Source organism: Jaculus jaculus, chromosome 12, assembly GCF_020740685.1.
Source record: "Jaculus jaculus isolate mJacJac1 chromosome 12, mJacJac1.mat.Y.cur, whole genome shotgun sequence".
NCBI classification, from domain to species: Eukaryota; Metazoa; Chordata; class Mammalia; order Rodentia; family Dipodidae; genus Jaculus; species Jaculus jaculus.
This window is the reverse complement of record NC_059113.1, coordinates 49,626,371-49,647,606: the sequence shown is the minus strand read 5'-3', so window position 1 is coordinate 49,647,606 and position 21,236 is coordinate 49,626,371. Positions and strand designations below refer to the sequence as shown.

At 45.6% G+C, this 21,236-nt stretch overlaps 1 protein-coding gene across 4 annotated transcripts in view; it reads left to right on the top strand.

Annotated features, from left to right (window-relative positions):
* Positions 1-13,257, top strand: part of Syk (spleen associated tyrosine kinase) — a 68,730-nt gene extending 55,473 nt beyond the window's left edge. For all 4 annotated transcript variants that reach the window (XM_045131128.1, XM_045131127.1, XM_045131126.1 and 1 more), the window contains exons 7-14: positions 509-556; positions 2,680-2,764; positions 3,934-4,111; positions 4,717-4,926; positions 6,693-6,882; positions 8,839-8,979; positions 9,583-9,695; positions 12,654-13,257. In XM_045131128.1, the coding sequence (XP_044987063.1) occupies positions 509-556; positions 2,680-2,764; positions 3,934-4,111; positions 4,717-4,926; positions 6,693-6,882; positions 8,839-8,979; positions 9,583-9,695; positions 12,654-12,726 (1,038 nt within the window). In that variant the 3' untranslated portion in view covers positions 12,727-13,257. The remainder of the gene's footprint in view (positions 1-508; positions 557-2,679; positions 2,765-3,933; positions 4,112-4,716; positions 4,927-6,692; positions 6,883-8,838; positions 8,980-9,582; positions 9,696-12,653) is intronic.
* The last annotated feature ends 7,979 nt before the right edge of the window (positions 13,258-21,236 follow it).

Here is a 21,236-nt window from a genome sequence, read left to right as displayed (position 1 = left end):
GAAGTTAGTTCCCTCTTTGCTGCACTGTGGGTTTAGCTCAGCTGATCAGACCAGTCAGTCCTTCAGATGAGCTGGTCTGGATGCTGTGTGGGAAGAGGACACTGGAATCCCTTGACATTATGCAATGTCCAGTGGTGTTTACAGGGCTTGTACATGGGTAAGATGAGTTTGGGGGATGCTGTATTTAGGAGTTCTCGCACTGCTCAGCTGGTGCCTGTTGTCTTCTCCATCTATTGTTTTAATTTTGCAGCACCATTGTGAGTGGTATGAATTTCTTCCCAGTAATTTTCATGTTCTTGCTGGCTCAAGCAGGGTAGGGCAGGGTGAGGAGAAGTACTTCCCAGCCACCCTGGTTGGAACTCCAATCCTTCCTGGTTGCCTGATTGTTGGTAGCTCCCCTCTGCTTCACTGAAAATATCTCCACTGTCTTAATAAGTTTCTCTCCCACCTTGAGTTCTTTGGAATAAGAGTATATTATGGTATGATATCTTACCTCTTTTCCCCCTAGGTTTCTTCAGCGAGATCTATACTCAGCCATTTGAACCGGAAGTCCCAAGTGAGTTTATACTTCACATTTCTTATGTATAAGAAATAACTTTTATCCATTCATCCATCTATCCATCATTCATCCACCAACTTTCCCATCTACTCATTCATCATTCCTCCATCCAACCACTTATATATATAATCATCCACATTTCATCCTCTCTCCTTTAGACCCACCCATCACTGTTCTTCTACCCACTAACACATTCATCCAACTATCCATCCATTATTCATCCATCCATAATCCCTCTCTCCAACCACTCATTCTTCATTCCTCTACCCACCAACCCATCCATCAATTAAAGGTTCTCTTATCCTTCTATCCAACCATGCATCCCTCTACCCATCCATCCATCATCCCTCCATCCAACCACTCATCCATCCATCCATCATTCATCTACCCACATTAGCATTCATCCAACTCCTCATTCATCCATCATTCCTCCACCCACATACTCATTCATCCATCCATCCATCCATTCACTATCCCTCTATACAGCCACTCATTCATCTATCATTCTCTCATCTACCCACCTATCTGCCCATCCATCCATCATCCTTCTTTCAAACCATTCATCTATCCATAATTAGTCCACCCACCTACCCATATAGCCATCTGACATTCCTCCATCCAGTCATTCATCTATGCATACATCATTCTTTCACCCTGTCCACATCTGTCATCTACCCATCCAACTTTTCACTTGTGTGTGGTACACATTTGTAGCTGGCTACCATCACTAGCATGGTGCAGCTATTATCGCTAACTTAATGTCTGTACCCCCACCACTTACAATCTTGTCCTCCTCAATGTATCATCATTAATTCTGTAACAGTTCATTAAGAGAGCTAAGGTAGACCAGGATAGACAGCATGGAAGAAGGAAGTGGAGGCTTCTTGAGACACATGGCCCAATGGGGGCATTGGCACATTGTGACTCTGTTGTTTGACTATGGGCTTATCAAATTATTAAGGCAGATGACCACTTATTGTGTGCGGTAAGCAAGTGGCTATGTGACATGTTACACTTAATATCTCTTTCTTTACATTTGTGAAAACCGGTGGCATCTCATTCCTTCATGACAGTACTGGGGCTTAATCAGGTAAACTTCTATTTACCTCATACCAAAACAGATTGAACTAAGTTTAGGAGCAATCACCTTGTTTTAATTTGAGGGTGAGGATGGGTAAGCAAGCTGAAGAGAAACATGCTGGAAAGGGAAAGTGTGTGAGGAGCTTCTTTCCCAGTTATTCCATTATGTCAGTTGGCATCAATCAAATAAATAGCCAAGAAGACACTCGTTTGTCAGGTCAGCAGAGCTTTGCCTCAGGTTCACTTCAGCAACGTGACATGGACACAAAGAAGAGTGACCTTCCTTCAGGATATCAGAGAACTCTCACCTCACCCACAGTGTGCATGCATAATGGTTCTCATCATTATCATTAATATTATTTTCAGCAGGGGCAGCACTGAGGCTAGGCAGGGGACACATCCCCATCATCCTACAGACCTATAACTCACTGGCCAGGGTTATTATCTGGTATTCTGGTATGAGCCCAGGGTTGCTAGATTTGGTAAACACAGGTAGGAACTTGGAAAACAGAGCCCTGGAAGTGTAAGGTGATGGGAGCAGCAGAGGGCATTGTGCTTAAATAATTTCTCCATCATCAGAACGATGGGTCTAATGAAGAATGAGAGTGACCGCATGGGAGCATGGTGCTCTAGGCATCTTCTGGCAGGCAGGAAATGGATATAAAAGGGCACGTTTGGAAGAAGGAGCTCTCCTTGGCCCAGTAGAATCAACTCTCCCCCTTCCCCTCTGTGAACTGGATGGGCTCTGGCATTGTGCAGCACAAACCTTCCATAATCTTCAGAGGCCCAATAAGCTGCCTAAAGAATGAAATGAGGCCTTTCTCCTTGTGTTTCTTTCACTCTTTTCCTTTCCTTTCCTTTCCTTTCCTTTCCTTTCCTTTCCTTTCCTTTCCTTTCCTTTCCTTTCCTTTCCTTTCCTTTCCTTTCCTTTCCTTTCCTCACAAGTATAAATGATTATTTTAAAATGAAAGACAATGACTCAGATCCACCAAGTTGTGTCCAGTGAACAAAGATGACTTCTTGTCACTTGTGTTCTTCAGAGCTCCAGATCCCAAGGGAGCCGGCCAGAGAGCGCATCATTCAATCCCTACGAGCCTGCAGAAGGAGCCTGGGCCTCTGACCGAGGTGAGAGAGTTCGCTTGCCAATGTCCTGTGCCATCTGAAACTGCCATAGAGAGTTGGCCAGTGGTAAACAGCACCATTACCCAGGTGACACCCTGAGTGTGTGCGCATGCGGCTCTGTGCATATGACGTCGTCATTGACATTGCAAAGCCCTCCAAGCAAGTTGGCAGCATTGGCAGCATCCACCCTGCTGCTTCAGAATTCTGAATTTCTCTCACCCTGTGCACCCTGGCTGCCTTTCTTGAATCATGTATCTGGAGGGTTGAGTGTGTCCCCAGGGTGGCCTTGGCAGAGGTGCAGTTGGCAATGTCTCAGCAGCTACAATTCTGAGTGTCTAGGGGACTGTGCTGTGAGGCCATGAGGGTCAAGGCTCAGGAGGACACAGCAGGTGACTTACTCCCAGAAATTAGGCCTTTGGATGTTTTTGGGGATCATGGGGTATCTACAAGCAATCTTTTATTGATGGTCTTAGATTCTGTACCCAAGTACTGCCTTAAACTAATGAGACTCAATTATAGCTTATTTAATTTACTCCTGGAGGGTGTGGCTGGGCATGTGACTCAGTTGGTAAAGTGATTGCCCTGGGTTTAGCCCATAGCATAGCATAAATTGGGTGTGGTGGTATATGCCTGTGATTCCAGCATTTGGGGGAAAGAGGCAGGAGGATCAGAAGTTCAAGGGAGCCTTTGGCTCACAGCATAGGTCAAGGATTTGCACAAAGCCCAGCAGGGTGGTTATAGCCAGGCTCATTTATTACATTATAGCTCGAGGCAGCAGGGCATATGTGGTGGTGAGGCAGGGAAGGTACTGTCTGTCTCCACTTAGTCTCAGATCCTCTGTGGTCTCTCCAAGTGGGCCAGTGTGGCCTTCCTCAGATCATGACATCTTCAGGTAGTTGGACATCTTCCATGGCACCTCAAGTATCAAGCTGGCAGCAGCTTTTCCTTGACTCACCCAGGAAGATGACAGAGAGGCCACCTCTCAACCAAGGGTTAGCAGTGTCACACTGAGTTGACACCCTCCTGGGATGTGAACTCCCAACCACTGTTGCCACTGGGGTAGAAGACCCTTCTCAATGGCCCATGTGACCCAAGGAAGGAAGGCAGCTATGCATAGAGTCCTCTCAGGGATCCAGCCCTGAGTGTGCGTGGGTTTGCTGACCTCTTCTCAGGCCGGCAGAGAGAAGCCCTGCCCATGGACACGGAGGTGTATGAGAGCCCCTACGCTGACCCTGAGGAGATCCGTCCCAAAGAAGTCTACCTCGACAGAAACCTGCTGACACTGGATGACAATGAACTGGGCTCTGGTAACTTTGGGACTGTGAAGAAGGGCTACTACCAAATGAAAAAGTAAGAATGTTGCTACATTATACTACCATCATCGTCAAATGAACATGTAGTCTAAAATGTTCTAAGAATGCATTTTTAATGATTGCCTCCCTCCCCCACACGCAGAATTTTACCTAGAACTGCTAAATTCTTTTTTATTAGTTTTATAATTTTTGTTGATTTGTGATACATTTATAATGAGAGCATAATTTTATATCCTATGGTTTTCTATTTCTGCACCCAGAAAGTCATTTTGACATCTTAAAGGAATTTTAGATTCACATATAAAGAAGCTGGTTTATCACAATAAGTTATGGGCATCTGTTCATGTCACACTTGGTGAAATAGGCCCGATAGAAGCCGTTTTGATATTTTACGACTTAGGACTTACCTTGGCTTGGGACATTTAAGCACTGCCCCTACCACTATTCACCAGCACCAGCCGATTGTTCCTTTTGCCTGTGACAGATTAGGATCGGATGCCAGTCACCTTTGCATGACTTCATGAGTACACTCCCATTCTGTGGAAAGCACTTCCACAACACCATCTCTGCTTAGAGATTGCGCTTCACACAAGTGTTTTTCTATTGTGGAAAGTTTCCCATGTGTTCTGATTTGGTCTGCAGAGTCGTGAAAACTGTGGCTGTGAAAATCCTGAAGAACGAGGCGAATGACCCCACCCTGAAGGACGAGCTGCTGGCTGAGGCGAACGTGATGCAGCAGCTGGACAACCCCTACATCGTGCGCATGATCGGCATCTGCGAGGCTGAGTCCTGGATGCTGGTGATGGAGATGGCTGAGCTCGGTCCCCTCAACAAGTACTTGCAGCAGAACAGGTGTGGTGCTCAGGCACACAGGGCCCCTCTGACCCCCCTGGACCTGATTTCTGCAGAGAACCTTCTCCCCTGCCCTAGCTTCCCTTGAGACTCCATGCTCTGGGACCTTGAGCAATTAATGAAGGGAGATGTGGCCTTCTGATGAAGGATGTGAAGCTCTTGTGACTTACAGAAAATTTCTATTATGGTGGCTCATCTTCATTCTCCTTAATGAGCTTGAACCTCCAGGGACAGTGTGTTGGAATAAGACTTCTCCCCTCACTTGACAGAACACTCCCACTTTGTGTGTGTGTGTGTGTGTGTGTGTGTGTGTGTGTGTGTGTGTGTGTGTTGGGTATTCATCTATGAGCATTCATGTGTGTGTGCACAGGTGAATATGGACATGTACATGCATGTGGAGGCCTGAGCTCAACACTAAGTGCCTTCCTTAGTTGCTGTCCACTTGATTTGTTCTGTGACACAGGCTCTCTCACTGGACCTGGGATTCACCAATGCAGCTAGACCAGCTAGCCAGCACATCCTAGAAATCCCGGGTCTCTGCCTCCCCAGCACAGGAATGGCAGGGCCATGCCAGCAAGCTGCCCCACGTGGTTTTAAGTGGATATTTGGGATCCAAGTTCAGCTCCCAGTGCTTGCATGGCAGGTGCTGTGCCCCCTGAGTTATTTCCACAGCCTGAGCGCACGCTCTCTTTAAAGAAACAGCATAAGCAAACGTTCTCCTAGGGGAACAGCTACATCTCTTGCTGTCTGGTTAACCACCAAGTGCCATGAGCTACTGCTTCTGCAGGAGTCAGTTGCGGTCCACTGACGTTGCTCGTCAATGGTGGTGTCTCATTTTCTCTTTAAGTCTACTGCTCACATAGAGAGATGCCCTTGGCATGAGACAGGTGCAGCTAGTTGAGCTCACCACACTTGCTGTGTGGTCTGCACTTAGTCGTTACTTCAGTCTGTACACAAGGAAGGAGCTGTGTTCCTCCGTCTCCATTTCACAGGTAGGAAATGAAGATGCAGGGTTGGTTTCCTAACCTGGCCCAGGATGGAACAAGGATTCAAGCAGAGTCTGGATGCCTCTGAGCCAGGATTGCTTGATCCTTTTTACCACTCTTCTCTCAACCCAAAGCATGCCATGAAAAAAATCTCATTGTACAAGGGAGTCTGCTGCCCCTGCTGAGGTTGAGAATGACAGGGAGGAGCTGGAGAGATGGCTCAATCGTTGAGGTGCTTGCCTATAAAGCCTAACAACCTGAGTGTAAATGTGATTCCCCAGTGTGCACATAAAGGCAGACACAGAAAGTGGCCCAGTCATCTGGAGTTCTTTTGCAGTGGCTGAAGGCCATGAAGTGCCCATTCTCTCTCTCTCCTTGCAAATGAATGACCTGACTTTGGCTCTGCAGCATATAGTAAAAATGTCAGGCAAAATGGCACATGGCTCTAATCCTAACATGAGGGGCAAAGACAGGAGGATCCCTGGGCTGGATAGCTAGTCTAGTTCAGCAAGAGACAAAAGTAAAGTGGAAAACAGCTGAAGCAGACCCCAAATGTCAGCCTCTTGATAACATGCATGCATGTGTGCACACACACACACACTACAGAACCATACATGCACACACACAGAAACAACACACATGTATTCACACCACACACAAGCATAGGCAAAACCAAGAAAGAGTGAGTGGACTTATCTTCTATGTGCTTGAGGAGCATGGTGGATGCCCTGAAGCAGCCCTTTATCCACCACCTCCCACCTGTGATACTCTGATTTGCAGGCACGTCAAAGATAAGAACATCATAGAACTGGTCCATCAGGTTTCCATGGGAATGAAGTATTTGGAGGAGTGTAATTTTGTGCACAGAGACCTGGCTGCAAGAAACGTGTTGCTGGTCACTCAGCACTATGCCAAGATCAGTGACTTTGGTCTTTCCAAAGCGCTCCGTGCTGATGAAAACTACTACAAGGTAAGAGTTCTCGGCTCATGCTCAGCAGTAGGATGAAAACAATGGAAGATAATGCATGTTCACTGTATTACGGGAGAAATTTCACCAGCCGCCATGCAAAAGGTGTCTACTAAATATTGATTCTGGTGGCTAAGGAACAAAAATCTGAAGCACTCTAATGTCACACCTTGAGATTTGTCCAGACTGGCATTTTCCCTATAGAGTTTCATGGAGCAGAGCGCCCTCTGCTGATTCATTCTGCTTTGGGAAGTATAAATTGAATAGGATGATTCTTGGGGCTTTCTTTTGCTTTTTTCGTGTGATTTGATTGTGAATATTGGAAGAGGGTTTTGCTAATGGAATTTCTCAAATCTGAATACTTTGTAGGCCTCTTTTCTGCACAGGATATACAGTACCGTGTTGTGGAGCCATATGGTACTGATTATTGATGTGGACCTATCTTAAAACAAACTTTCACATACACACATCTATACACATACAAGAAAAAAAAAGCCACAAGGTCTTAAAATTCATCATTAATAACCAACTTCCAATTGAGGATTCCATATCTTCCCATTAGTCATGTGAGAATTATTTTTACAGACTTCATTAGTATCCATGGGGATGGAACTATACACAAATAAAATTTTGGTAAAGAAAAATCAAGATTGTTTTGTGAGTAAATCTGGAAAACTCTTTTGATGCAGAGATATAGAATTAATAATGCTCATCCAATAAGGAGAAAGTGATAACCAGGGTGGTACTTGTCTGGATTCTCTAAAAAAATTAATTTCAGAATTATCAGACCACTTCCTGACATGCCTATTTCCTTCACTGCTTACCTTCTCCACTCAAAAACAACAACAAAAAAAGATAATGACTGAATGAAAGGGAAAGAGCTAGCCTCCCCTCGCCTCAATGCAGTGTGGGTGGTGTGTACAGGGTATATGTTCACATGAGTGCAGGATGGTATGGGAAACACATCAGTGCAGTCTGTCCCACTGGAAGTATAAGAGGATTATTTTCCAGTTAGGAGGAGAGAGCTCTAAGGGAAGGTTTGTAGCTCTTCATGTCCATAATTCTCAGAAATGGATGATATATCCTTAAGAGCTAAGTAGTAAGTGGCAGAAAGGAACAGGAATGGCCATAGGCATGGAATTGTGGGATTGCCTCTGAGTTCCACGTGCCTGCCAAGTTGAGAAAAGGCCTTCTATGTGACAATCTCCACCCACTCACATGTATCTGTGATACCTCCCATAGTCTGGTAAGAGCTGGGACACCCGTGATCTGCAGGCAGGGGCGGACAGCATGAAGCATGAGCTCCCGTGGTAGCAGCTCAGCTTCATCCTGCATGGTTCTTAAATCCCTAGCAGGAGCAGGACAGCACAGGATGTCCTGGACCCAGGTACCTCATACAGGCTACCTCACATAGTAGTTATCCCACGGTGCCTAGCTGGCCACAAATTGATGGCAACCTTCCTGCCTCAGCCTCTTGAGTGCTGGGATTACAGGTGTGAGCCACCATGCCTGACCATCTTACTCATATCTGAGCACACGGCTTAATACCATCAAGAACATTCCTACTGTGGTTGAACAAGCATTTTGTATCTTGCAAACTTGAAGCTGATTCCACTGGAGAGCTGACCCTCCCAGTCACCTACCCACTCCACCTTCCCCGCCATAAACACCATGGAGAGGTCCCTCCTATAAGAGTAGTTGCACAGTGCTTGTCCTTGGATGCCTGGCCAATTCTGTAGATACAGTGACCACAGGTTTATCTCATATTGCAATGTGGTTCATTTCCAAAGGCCAATAAAATTCCATTGTAAAATCCCCATGGCCCTAGTGTATCCATTTCTGTTCTGTGGGTGGTCTCTGGCTATTGCCACATCTCTACTACTGAGAATTAAACTGCTAGAGGCGTGGGTGCTCAGGCCCTAACCATTCATAGACCACCTTCATGTGCTTTGATTTCAGGCTCAGACTCATGGAAAGTGGCCCGTGAAGTGGTATGCGCCTGAGTGCATCAATTACTACAAGTTTTCCAGCAAGAGTGATGTCTGGAGCTTTGGGGTGCTGATGTGGGAAGCATTTTCCTATGGACAGAAGCCATATCGAGTGAGTCATTCTTGACCATGTCTTTATTTCTTAGCCATGCAGCCTTCAGAACACATCACCCAGCCTGGGGTTATCATCTCATGAACCAGAAACCATGAAATCTGTGGTCTTCTGACAGTGAGCTGTTAATGTGACTTCAGCTTACACTAAACTGGACAATGATAGCTGATGTGAACTGAACACTGCACTTGTTCTGTGTATTATACATAGAGGAGTGTGTAAGGTATGGCTCCAACCATGCTTCTTTGCAGTTATAATAGAACCTATGCCACTGACACTATCAAGATGCTACTTTCAATATTTTTAATCAAGTCATATAAAACCAAAGGTGTGCAGATCTTAGGGTGCTGTTGAGTGAGCTTCACACATGAAGCAAGCCCCCAGATGAAGTATGACAACAAAAATCCATAAGCCCCTCATTTTCTCTGCACTCCCATCTCTCTGGGATAGGAAAACCACCTAACTCCCATAGTCTCATGTGATGCTCTTGTGGCTTCCTAACTGATGTCACTTAACTCCACAGCCGCCTCCTTCTGTCTTGAGAGTGAATTTCTTTTGTTAACCATCAGTGATTGAACAGCAATGTATATTCTCATGTCTCAGGGGATGAAAGGCAGTGAGGTTACCGCCATGTTGGAGAAAGGAGAGCGGATGGGGTGCCCTGCAGGGTGCCCGAGAGAGATGTACGAGCTGATGAACCTGTGCTGGACATATGAGTGAGTACCTCATGCTTTCTGCCATTTCCTGAGGCAAGTGGCATAGCTGCATATTAAAAGGAAGCACAAGGTGAAAGAGATGATTCACAGTAATAAAAAGTACTTTTATACAAAACCGGATAGTCTGGGTTCAATTCCTTGGTACCTACGGAAAACCAGATACACAGAGTGGCACAACCAACTGGACTTCATTTGTAGTGGCCCAAGGCCTTAGTGCACATATTCATTCTCATTCGCTCTCTCTCCCTGTCTTTCTAAAATAAATAAATGAATAAAGCACTTTTAAAAAGTTAAAAAATACATAACTTGGGGTTGTTGTGATGGCCCAGTCAGTAAAGTCCTTGTCTTGCAAGCATGAGGACATGAGCTCAGTCCCCAGCACTCACATAAAATAACAGGTGTGGTGGTACATACCTGTAAGCCCAGTGCTAGGGAGACAGAGACAGGCAGATCCCTGGAACTCATTGCTCAGTCAATGTAGCCTAATTGTCGAGCACTAGGCATATGTGAGATGCTGTGTCAAAGGAAGTAGACAGTGTCCCTGAAGATAACACCTGAGGCTGTCTTCTGACCTCACATGCACACATACACGTGCACACCCACACCCATACAAACACACATGCATAAGAACATAAACTTTCTTGTTATGCATCAGTGAAACATCACCCCCTAAATAAATGATGGCCGGAGGTAGGACAGAGAAAGGCTGCTTCAGATCCAACCCCATCACGTAGGTCAAAGACTCTGATGTGTGCATTGTGCTCTGATGTTGTAGCTGAGGGAACTTCATAGAGTGCACTTACTAGGAGGGATTCAGTCACCAGGCAGTGGGATTTCATGGGACCACTATGTGGTTCAAGTGAATCACAGAAACCCTGGTGTCTTGTTCTCTGCCCTTGACATGATTGCACAATGTCAGCTACTTTGTCGGAGAGCAGTCCTGATTCTACAAAGCAAAAAGTCCATGCCAGGGGTGTCTTCCTTCTTGTTCCAGAGGTCCCCAGACAGAGCCGTAGGGTCCCCACAGGCCACAGAGGCTGCCTACTATGCAGAACCAAAATCTCCACCCCATTCTTTCTTTTTTAATTTTTTGTTTGTTTCATTTTTATTTATTTGAGAGTGAGAGAGAGAGAGAGAGAGAGAGAGAGAGAGAGAGAGAATGGGCTCGCCAGGGCTTCCAGCCACTGCAAACAAACTCCAGACGTGTGCACCCTCTTGTGCATCTGGCTAACGTGGGTCCTGGGGAATTGAGCCTCGAACCAGGGTCCTTAGGTTTCACAGACAAGCGCTTAACCTCTAAGCCATCTCTCCAGGCCCCCCGCCCCATTCTTGATTGTAATACTCTCCTTCCCTGATGAACTGTCCTAATGTCACCTTACAGTGTGAACAGCATCTGGGGCCCCTGGGCATTCTCTGTAGAATATTCATCATGATTCAGAGCCACTGTCCATGCCCCAGGCCCCTAGAGCCTCTGGCAATGGTGAAGTACTTGCTGTAAATGCTGAACCTGAGCCACTGTCCAGGAACCAGTCCTCTAGGATGTCTGGCACTTGTAATTGTTGAATCAGAATCAAATATGCCTTTTGTCAGTAACACAGGGACTCAAACTTTGCTGAAATCACAAGGACACAACCCCTGCACAGGGGTAATGATTCTGAAGCCTTGTACAAAACTCCTCCCTGTTTAGAGACACGAATCCAGTGGAGGTCTTATAAAAGGCAAGTTTGGAATCTGTCCTTTGACCTTCTGGCTACCCAGGTGCTGGGGTGCAGAGACCAGTGCTCACCACAAGGGGGTGGAGCCACCTAAGAGCATTTTCTTTTCTTTTTTTTCTTTCTGCTTTGTATTTTTATTTCTTTTTAATTTATTTTTATAGACCAATTCCATAATTGTAGACAATAATCCATGGTACTTCCCCCTGTCTCCCACTTTCCCTTTTGAAACTCCACTCTCCATCATACTTCTTCTCCCTCTATCAGTCTCTCTTTTATTTTAATGTCATGATATTTTCCTCCTATTATGATGATCTTGTGTAGATAGTATCTGGAGCTGTGAGGTCATGGACTTCCAGGCCATTTTCTGTCTGGAGGAGCATGTTGTAAGAAGTCCTACCCTTCTTTTGGCTCTTACATTCTTTTTGCCACCTCTTTCACAATGTACCCTGAGCCTTGGAAGATGTGATAGAGATACTTCAGTGCTGAGCTCTCCTCTGTGACTTCTGAGAATCATGGTGCCTCCCGAGTCATCCCAAGATCACCACCTTCTGAAAAGAGAAGCCTCTCTAACCAAAAGTGAGAGTAGCATTAGTATATGGGTATGAACCTTAAGAGAAGTGCTTACTGGGAAGTTTGGTGAGCATAGTATATACATTTAGCCAGACAGCAGAAGACATTACACCCCTAGGGCTCGTGACTACCCCTGTTGTAAGATTTTAGTCTCAGGAATATATTCCCTCCCATGGAGCAGATCTCAAGTCCAATTAGAGAGCAGTTGGTTTCCCTCATAACAGACATGCCACTATTGCACCCATTGGCTCATTTGGCCTGGCTGGCCAAATTTAAGGCTTTAGTGTCTACTCTTGAGTGTCTCCACTGGTGATTGCTCTGTGTCCCATTGAACTGCATGCACTGTGGCTTTTTCCAGCTTTCTGTCAGCTGGTCTACATGGGAGAGGTTTTCAGCTCAGTGCTAGCAGGATTTCTCAGTGACCTTGCAGACCAAATATGTGGAGTGTTCAGCAATAGGGCCTTACCACCTATTCCTAGTGAGAAACCAAGAGCCACAGCAATGGCCTGTAATGCTATGGGGGCATCAGTGACTTCCCTGGCCAACAACTCACTGGAAGGTATCCCAACCCTGGCATTGAAAATTTTCTAGTGTTCACCACAAGGGGAAGGAGTCACCTGCCAACATTTTCACAAGGTCTTGACAAACAGTAACCAGTCTCTTCTTCTTCCAGGGTGGAGAAGAGGCCAGGATTTGTAGCTGTGGAACTGCGGCTGCGCAATTACTACTATGATGTGGTCAACTGACAGTGTGGGGGTGTGTCCATGGCCACGTCAGATCAGACGAGCAATCACAGCAAGCATGTTTAGATGAACTGTCTTTCGGTGTTTCTGTCTGCTCGTGTCCCTGAGGACAGCTTGCCACTGGGGAACATGTGAGCATCTTGCTAAGCAAAACCTGTGCCAAGAGCCTCCTTAGAGCAAGCCCAGCACCACAAGATAGACAGGCTGCAGGACTACAGACCTGGGACTCACCTTATTTTTTTTTAACAATATTTGTGTGATTTTTCATGACAGATCACTTAGGATTTGATTCCAGATTCATTGTGTTGTTCTAGAACAAGGCCCATGGAGTGTGCACAGGCCTGAATCAGGACCTGGTGATAGGGGCACTCACCCACTCAGCACCCAAGGATTCATCTGGCAGGTGACTCTTTACATGCAGGGAGGGCATGAATGGGAGCAGGCCGGAGGAACCAGCAAGCTTGATGCCTGGACTCAGAAACTCTGTCCAGATGAAAAAGTATTATGGGACATAAATAAAAGAAAGTAAAACCACTCATGCCCAGTGAATTTCTAAGCATTAAACAGTTCATGAAAGTAACAGCAAGACTTTTGCATGTGCCTCTGGACAGGAGATACATGTGAATGACCAAGATAGCTGCTTCACAGGGTGCTTTCCCTGGAATAACTTCTCTGGCTGCTTGTCCTGAAGATGACTTGAAAGGAACTGTGAATAAACTGTGTGGATGCTGCTATGGGAGGTGGGCTTCCATCATCTCCTAGGAGAGGTGGACTTCCATCATCTCCTAGGGGAGGTGGAATTCCATTGTATCCTAGAGTAGGTGGGTTGCCATCATCTGATAGGGGAGGCAAGCTTATTGTCCCTGTGGTTGAGGACAACATATTTAGTCTTTCCTTTGCAGAGCTTTGCAGTCAGCATTTGTCTCCTACTAACTCCATGATGGCATGTGCCTGTCCATTACCTGGCACTATTACTGAACACCTAGACAGGGTATATTGCAAAGAAAAGAAGTATATCTTTTATAGTTCTGGGGGCTGGAAAGTCTAATACTGAGGTCCTGGAACCTAGCAAGTGCATGATAATTGTATTGTGTAGTGATGTAGAGCAGATGTGCTTGGCTCTTTCTTCCTCTTTAAATGCCCCAGATCACATAAAACCCACCTTCATGATCACATCACATCTGGATGCCTTCCAAAATGCCCCATAACTAAAAACTATGACAGTGAATTTGGAAACTAATCCTCCAACACATGAACTCCACCCCAAAGTTTGATCACATTTGCACAGAACAGAGGGAAGCTTGGTGACTACAGCCATCTCAAGAGGAGATTCTGAAAGAATATCAAGTCATAGTAAAATCAAAGCTGCTGACCGTCAGCACCGTTGGCCTTGCAGAATGTGAGTTACATCCAAGACTTCTCTCCTCCTCCAGACTGAGCTAACCCTTGACTTGATGCTCAACCTTAGGCAAAGCATCATCTCTCATCTCAGTTGTACTGAGGCCCTGTAAAGTGAAAAGGCTATGTAGCCATCACCCTATGTCCATGGATATAGGTATGTTTGAGCCATCTCATCTGCACCCCTGAGACTCTATAACCCAGGTACAGCCAATGGTGGCACAGGAAGCCATGCTAGCAGCCAGGCGAGGCATTCATCAAGGCTGTGTGTTCCTCCTCTTAGCCAAAGAAGGCATAGACCGCCTGTTATAGATATTGCTAAGAGATATTCAGATGTCATCAGCACTTATCCTTCTTCTACCTTCCTACAAATAAATGAAATAGCCAGCCCTGTACTGTCACTCCTCAGTGGTGAGATTTATGTCATTTGGATTCCCATTCATGTGACACAGCAAGTCAGTGTAGATGGAGGAAAGGTCAGTGGAGTCTATTCTCAGAGACCAGTCTGTGGTTCCTGGGCTGGGCCAGCATAGAGCATAATGGTATTGGACCTGGTGGAGGAGGTGCCACACCTTATGTCCACCAGGAAACAGAATGAGGATGGAAGGGTTGGGTGCCCATTACCATAGGCTGTCCTCAGAGACCTAACTTTGTTCCACAATATCCCACCTCATAAAGATCTTACCCCTCCCAATGGACACAGGCTAGGAACCAAACCTTTAGCATATGAGACATTCAAGATCCCAACTATAGGGTAAAACACATAGTCTCTCTCTCTTTCATACACACACACACACACACACACACACACACACACACACGATGCATGGATACATGCATGTGCACACACATGCAATGAGAACACACAGAAAGAAAAAAAGAAAGAAAGAAAGAAAGAAAGAAAAACAAAGAGAAAATAATACCATTTGGATACCACAGGGGAACCCAGTGTACCCAATTTGACAGGTTATTACACAAAGCCCTATTTATGGCCATGTATTACTTTGTAGTTTTCAGAACTAATTCATGGGAGGAAAGAACACTTCCAGGACTGCCACTCACAGGCTCAGGAAGCAGCCACCCAGACGCTCCCAACTCTGAGCTAAGGTTCTCGGCCCTTGTGGCACTGCCTGAGTTCCTCTCCCAGGATCTCCCTGCCAGACCTGCCTTAGATAAGCGAATAATGATCAGAATCCACACAGCTCAGCTGGGGACTTTTCCAGGATCTTATGTATTTATTTTTATTTACTTATTTTAGTATTTTTATACTGAAGCCATGAGTTGTAGGCCTGGAATCTCACAGCCCTGGAGGTCTATGTGTGACTCAGTGCTCCATGTTATCATAACACTGTGTAACAATGAACAAAACATGGAGACTACATAAACAACTCTTCTCTTTCATGAAACATCAGAAGCCAGTACCTGGGATTGCTTCTTCCTTACAGTTGCTATCAGGTGATATCATGAATTTCAATAAATCATGGTGTTACAAAGCCCTTGGAATATGGGTAGGAAACATTCCAATGTCTGTGGAGAGCTACTTGACTTCTTGGCCCATGCTACAGGAACAGCCTCGTTCCAGGCAGTGGAGCAGGGAGGAAGTGAGGGACAACCACTCAAGCACCTTAATGCTGCTAAGTTGCTTAGTCCGTTTCCTATGGGTAGTGCCAGGCAGAAATCGCACTCCTTGTCAGCAGGCCATCATGTCAACTGCATGGGTTGCGTGAGGTTTCACTTTTGGAATGAACCTGCAAGATCCACAGAATATCTCATCCAGCCAGGTCTCTCACATGACAAATGTTCCAAGGACGGGGCCTGTTCTGCACACCACTATTTTCCTAGGTGCTGGGGAGGCTCTTGGCCCACCTGTGCCAGACCCTGAGCAAACATACAGGAGCATGCTGACTCTCAGGGTGTTGGTCAGAGTCTCATCACACAGCTGCCCAGTAGGCTTTCCCTGCCAACATTTCCATCCATCTGTGTTTCTTCAATATCAGTGGCCAATATCATATGATTTTGGAGACATCTTTAAGAGAAAGAATGTGAGGTCCATGTTAGCAGGAGCCAAAGCAGCCATGGTGAAATCTGCAATTAAATCTTGCTCCATATTTAGAGAGAGATAATAAGCCAATCCACCCAGTGAAACCAAGTACAGGACGATTAACAGCTCAGATTTTGCTAAATCCTCTTCTATACAACTGCTTTTAAAAACTGAAAAAAAAGTGTGGTTCAGTTCTAGACGTGTGTGACTAATAAGAGGAAAGTAAACTGAACATTGAGAATTGAACCCTCTTCTATGAAAAGGTCTTTAAATGAGCTCTCCTCCATGCAAAGTCCTCCTTCATGAGAAAACCTCCCCATGAACCCTCTTCCATGCAAAGATCTTCCCACAAGCCCTCCACATTGAGAAGATCTTTCCATAAGCCATGCTCCATAAGATCTTCCCACAGTCCCTACCCATGAGAATATCTTCCCAAAAGTGCTCCTCAATGAGAAGATCTTCCCAGATGCCCTACTCCATGAGGTGATCCTACAGACCTACACCATGAGAAGATCTTCAACTGAGCCAACCTCCATGAGAAGACCTTCCCCAAATCCCTCCTTCATGAGAACTTCTCCTAATCCCTACTCAATGAGAAGACATTCCCATAAGCCCTTTTCCATAAGAGAATTTCCCACAAGGTGTCTTCCACATGAAGACCTTTCCCCAAGCTCTTCCCCATTAGAATGCTTTCACAAATGCCCTTCTCCATGAGAAAATCTTTTCATAAACACTTCTCCATGAGAAGAAAGACCTTTCCAAACAACATCCTTCATGAGAAAATCTTCCCACAAGCCCATCGCCATCAGAAGACTTTTGCCAATGCACTGCTCCATGTAGAGATCTTCCAGAGACACTCCTCCATGAGAAAACTTTCCCACAAACCCTCCTTTATGAGAAGATCTTCCCCCATCCATTCTCCAGAAGATCTTCCCACAAGCCCTCCTCTATGATAAGATCTTCCCATGAACCCTCCTCCATGAGATCTTCCCACAAGCCCTCCTCCATGAGAAAATCTTCCCATAGCCCTCCTCAGTGGAAAGAAATTGTCACAAGTCCTCTACAAGGAAACCATCCCACAATTGCTCTTCCACAAGAAGATCTTTCCATATGCCCTGCCAACATGGAGACAAAGACAGAACACCCTTCTCCTGCTGACCACTTAGTCCCCACAAGGTAGCCCCCAGTTGGCAGTTAGGTTCACCCAGAGAGCTTCTCTGCATAGGCTTGTCTGGAAGGACTTGTGGGGAAATTGCACGGGGCCTAGTGGTCATGTTCTGCATTTTTTCCTACCCTGCAAGGTCAGGCACCCTAGATCGGAAGTACAACCCCAGAAGGCTCAGGAATGGAACTACCTCTGCCCTCAGGGCTTCATTGGGGGAACAAAGATGAATGTCATCCAGTCAGACATTGGCTCCCTTCCTCATAAGAATGAACCTTTCTGACTAGGACCAGGTTCATATGCAGGAACTAACATATTCTAGGATTCAATTTTAGGGGGCAATAAAAATAGAGAAGAGACCTGTATGTGTAGGTATATAAAAAGAGAGAGGCAGAGAGGGGGAAAGAAAGAAAAAGAGAAAGGAAGGGAGGAAAGAGAAATAAAAAGGGGGAGTGAAAAGAAACCTTATTTCTGTCTTGTGGAAGGAAGGAAAGAAAGGAGGGAGGGTGTGGAAAAGGAGCCACGAGGAGAATAGACAACCAGAGACAGAGAATGAAAAGCTTACAGGAACATTTCCATGGCACAGAGAAAGCCTAGCGCAGTGTTGTGAAGAACAGCCTGATCACTGGGTTCTGTTCAAGTCCAGAGTCTTTCTAATCCTGAAGGACCATGCCTGTGCAACACAGGAGCTTAGAAGTGGTGGTGTGGAGATGGTTGTGCCTAATTCTCATGGCCCTCCCTGGGTCTAAACAAAGCCGCTCCTCATCCCAAATCAGCAGCAGCTGTGGTAGCTGTGGGAGGCACCAGTGAGAGCAGACTTCAGGACATGAGAGTGAAGCAGGGGAGCCATGCTGCCCCCATCTCACACTCTGTTCCTGTCCCTCTGGCCACAGGCATATCTGTCAGCCAATTACATTGGCATCTGTCATGTCCAACTTACAGCCCTGTACCCACAGAAAGATGGGGACAGTGGCCTGATGATCACAGGATTAAGGTGCCTACTTTGGCATTCGTGCCCTGTGACCTTTGGAAGGATGCACATGGTGACACAGGAATCAAATCCAGAACTCAGCCTGCAGCCCCTCTTCTCACCAGAGCCCCTGGGTCCAGGGTTAGAACTTCTGCTCTAGAAGGTGCTGCCCCTGGGGCTGAGGAGATGGCTTTGTATTTAAGTGCTTGCTGTGCAAACATGAGGATATGAGCTCAGATCCCAAGCACCTAGGCAGCTGCTAGGTATAGGGGCACATGCCTGTAATCCCACACAGGGGCGTGGAGCCAGAAGGATCCCTAGGGCTTGTTAGACTACTAGTCTAATCACATCAATGAGTGCCACATCAGTGAGAGACTGTCTCAAGAAAATATTTGAGAGAGATGGAAGAAAATACCAGATATTGGCCTCTGGCCTTCACACATACACACACACATACACACAAGGAAACATTTTTAAAAAGGAACCTTTCCTGACAACCCAAGATAGACAACAGACCTGCACTCTTGCATGTCACAGCGTAAAGCTGAGACTGCGTTACACAATGATGGTCTTCTTATAGAACTGCTGCTGGCATTTTCATTTGTCTCTCTTTGACTCTGTCTTTCTGTCTCTGTCTCTTTCACCCTCCTTCAACATCCTTACCTACCTCCCTGTCTTCTGCTCATTACTTTAGCTTGATCCACGTTAAAAAGCAAACATTAGCAGAAGGGGAGAGTAGAGGAGGGAAAAGACAGCTAGAGAGGAAATATGACCAAGATACCAAGTCCTAACACAAAGATGGACTGATATATGCCTTGGGCCCCTCTGGATGGCAAGGCAAGATTTCATTTCAAGGGCCATGAGAGCTCAGAATGTACACACTATTTCTACAGACGCCCTGTAGGTGGGAACCTACACTTCGGCAAGAACCAGAATAATAGGAGGAACAGGAAAATTTCCCGCTTATCCACAGAAAATGGAGCCTTACCTCCTTAACTAAGGGCCCCAATTTGTAAAAGGCCTAGATACTAAATGCATGAACTGTTGCAAATCACATTCCAGAATGTGTACAAATAATGTTTTAAGTGGATTATATTCAAGGAAGTAAGTTGTAATCTTTGACATCAAAGTAATGGCTAATAGGATTTTAAAAGATTTTTTTATCTGTCCCCTGGTTTTAATATTTCATCAGGTTTTACACGGATACAATTGTCTTAAATGTCTCTGAAGCTTAATATAATTTACAATAATGTTAAACAGACTTTTTATTTATACTTAAAGATCCCCTTGGCAGTTGGGGTTGGGTTTTAGTTGATAGAGTACTTGCTTAGCATGCACCGAACTACAGGTACAATCCCCAGTAATGCATAAGACTGGGTGGCACACTCCAGTTATCCTAGCACTCAAGAGAAGGAGACAGGAGCCTTAGAAAGTCTAGGTCATCCTTAAATACATCACTATGTTAAAAAGTCCATTGGAAACACTTCCCATTTCTGCTTCCTTTACATTGAACTGTGGTCATCTTGAGGCCTGTAGTTAGCAAAGGTAGGAAGACTGAGCTGGAAATGACCTCTCACCCCAGGCTGTTGGCCCCTTGATTTGAAGTCAGAGGATGTTTTCACACTTTGCTGAAGGTCTTCCAGACAGGAATATTCAAGCTTCTTAATGGAGCATGAACAACCTAAGACTTTGACCAGGGGAAAGCATGAAAGGAAACTGATGAACTAAAAAGGGCTCAGTTAGTGTTGCAGTCCGGTTCGCATTGCTGGTAGAAATCACCCAACCAAGAGTAGCTTCTGGGAAAAAGAGGTTTATTTTGGCTTACAGGCTCGAGGGGAAGCTTCATGATGGCAGGGGAAAACGATGGCATGAGCAGAGGGTGGACATCACCCCCTGGCCAACATAAGATGGACCACAGCAACAGGAGGGTGTGCCAAACACTGGCAAGGGGAAACTGGCTTTAATACCTATAAGCCGGCCCCCAACAATACACTCCCTCCAGGAGGCATTAATTCCCAAATCTCCATCAGCTGGGGAGCTAGCATTCTCAACACCTAAGTTTATGGGGGACACCTGAATCAAACCACCACAGTTAGTAACTGCTCTGCAAGCTTGAGGACCTGAGTTCAGATCTCCAGCACTCATGGAAAAAGTCAAGTGTAGTGGTGTGTGCCTATGATCCCAGCATTTGGAGGCAGAGAGAGAGGATCCCAGATGAACTGAAGAAATCAGACTCAGTAAGAGAGCCTGTGTCAAAAAATAATGTGAAGAGTACTTGAAGAATATATCAACTATAAGTATATGTAAATATATCACACACACACACACACACACACACACACACACACACTCTCACACAAGAACACCAGGTCTAATAAAACCTATGCATTCCATGTAAGGTAATTATATCCCTAAAGTCTGAGATGAACCAAGACAGGCAAGCATTGAGACCGCTTGTGATGAGCTCTACCCCACCTCCACCTGCTCCTCCCAGCAGCTGTCCAAGCTATGTCGTGTCAGCTGTGTTCAGGAAACCACAAAACAGAGAGAGCTCATATCTCTCCTTGATTTTCAGACATGAACCATAACAAGATAAGCCACATCATGACACATCTAAGAAAAGGCTGGAGAAATGTCACAGAGATTGATTGACATATCTTGATTGGTACAAATTTATGCATATTTATTTATTCTCTCCCCTTCTTTAAGATAGGTGATAACAAGGCCTGACGCCAGTGGCAACAGAGAAAAGAGATTTTCTTTGCACATCATTGCCGTCCAGTGTTCCAAACAACCATTTCAATTCTTCTGGAACGTACTAAGGATTCCTGGGGAGACCTAGCCCAGCACTTATGCTAGGTGCTCTGAATCCATGTCTAGCATGTACTGCTGCTGTGTGATAACTATGTGCATTCCCCCAGTACCTGACAGAACCAACTTAA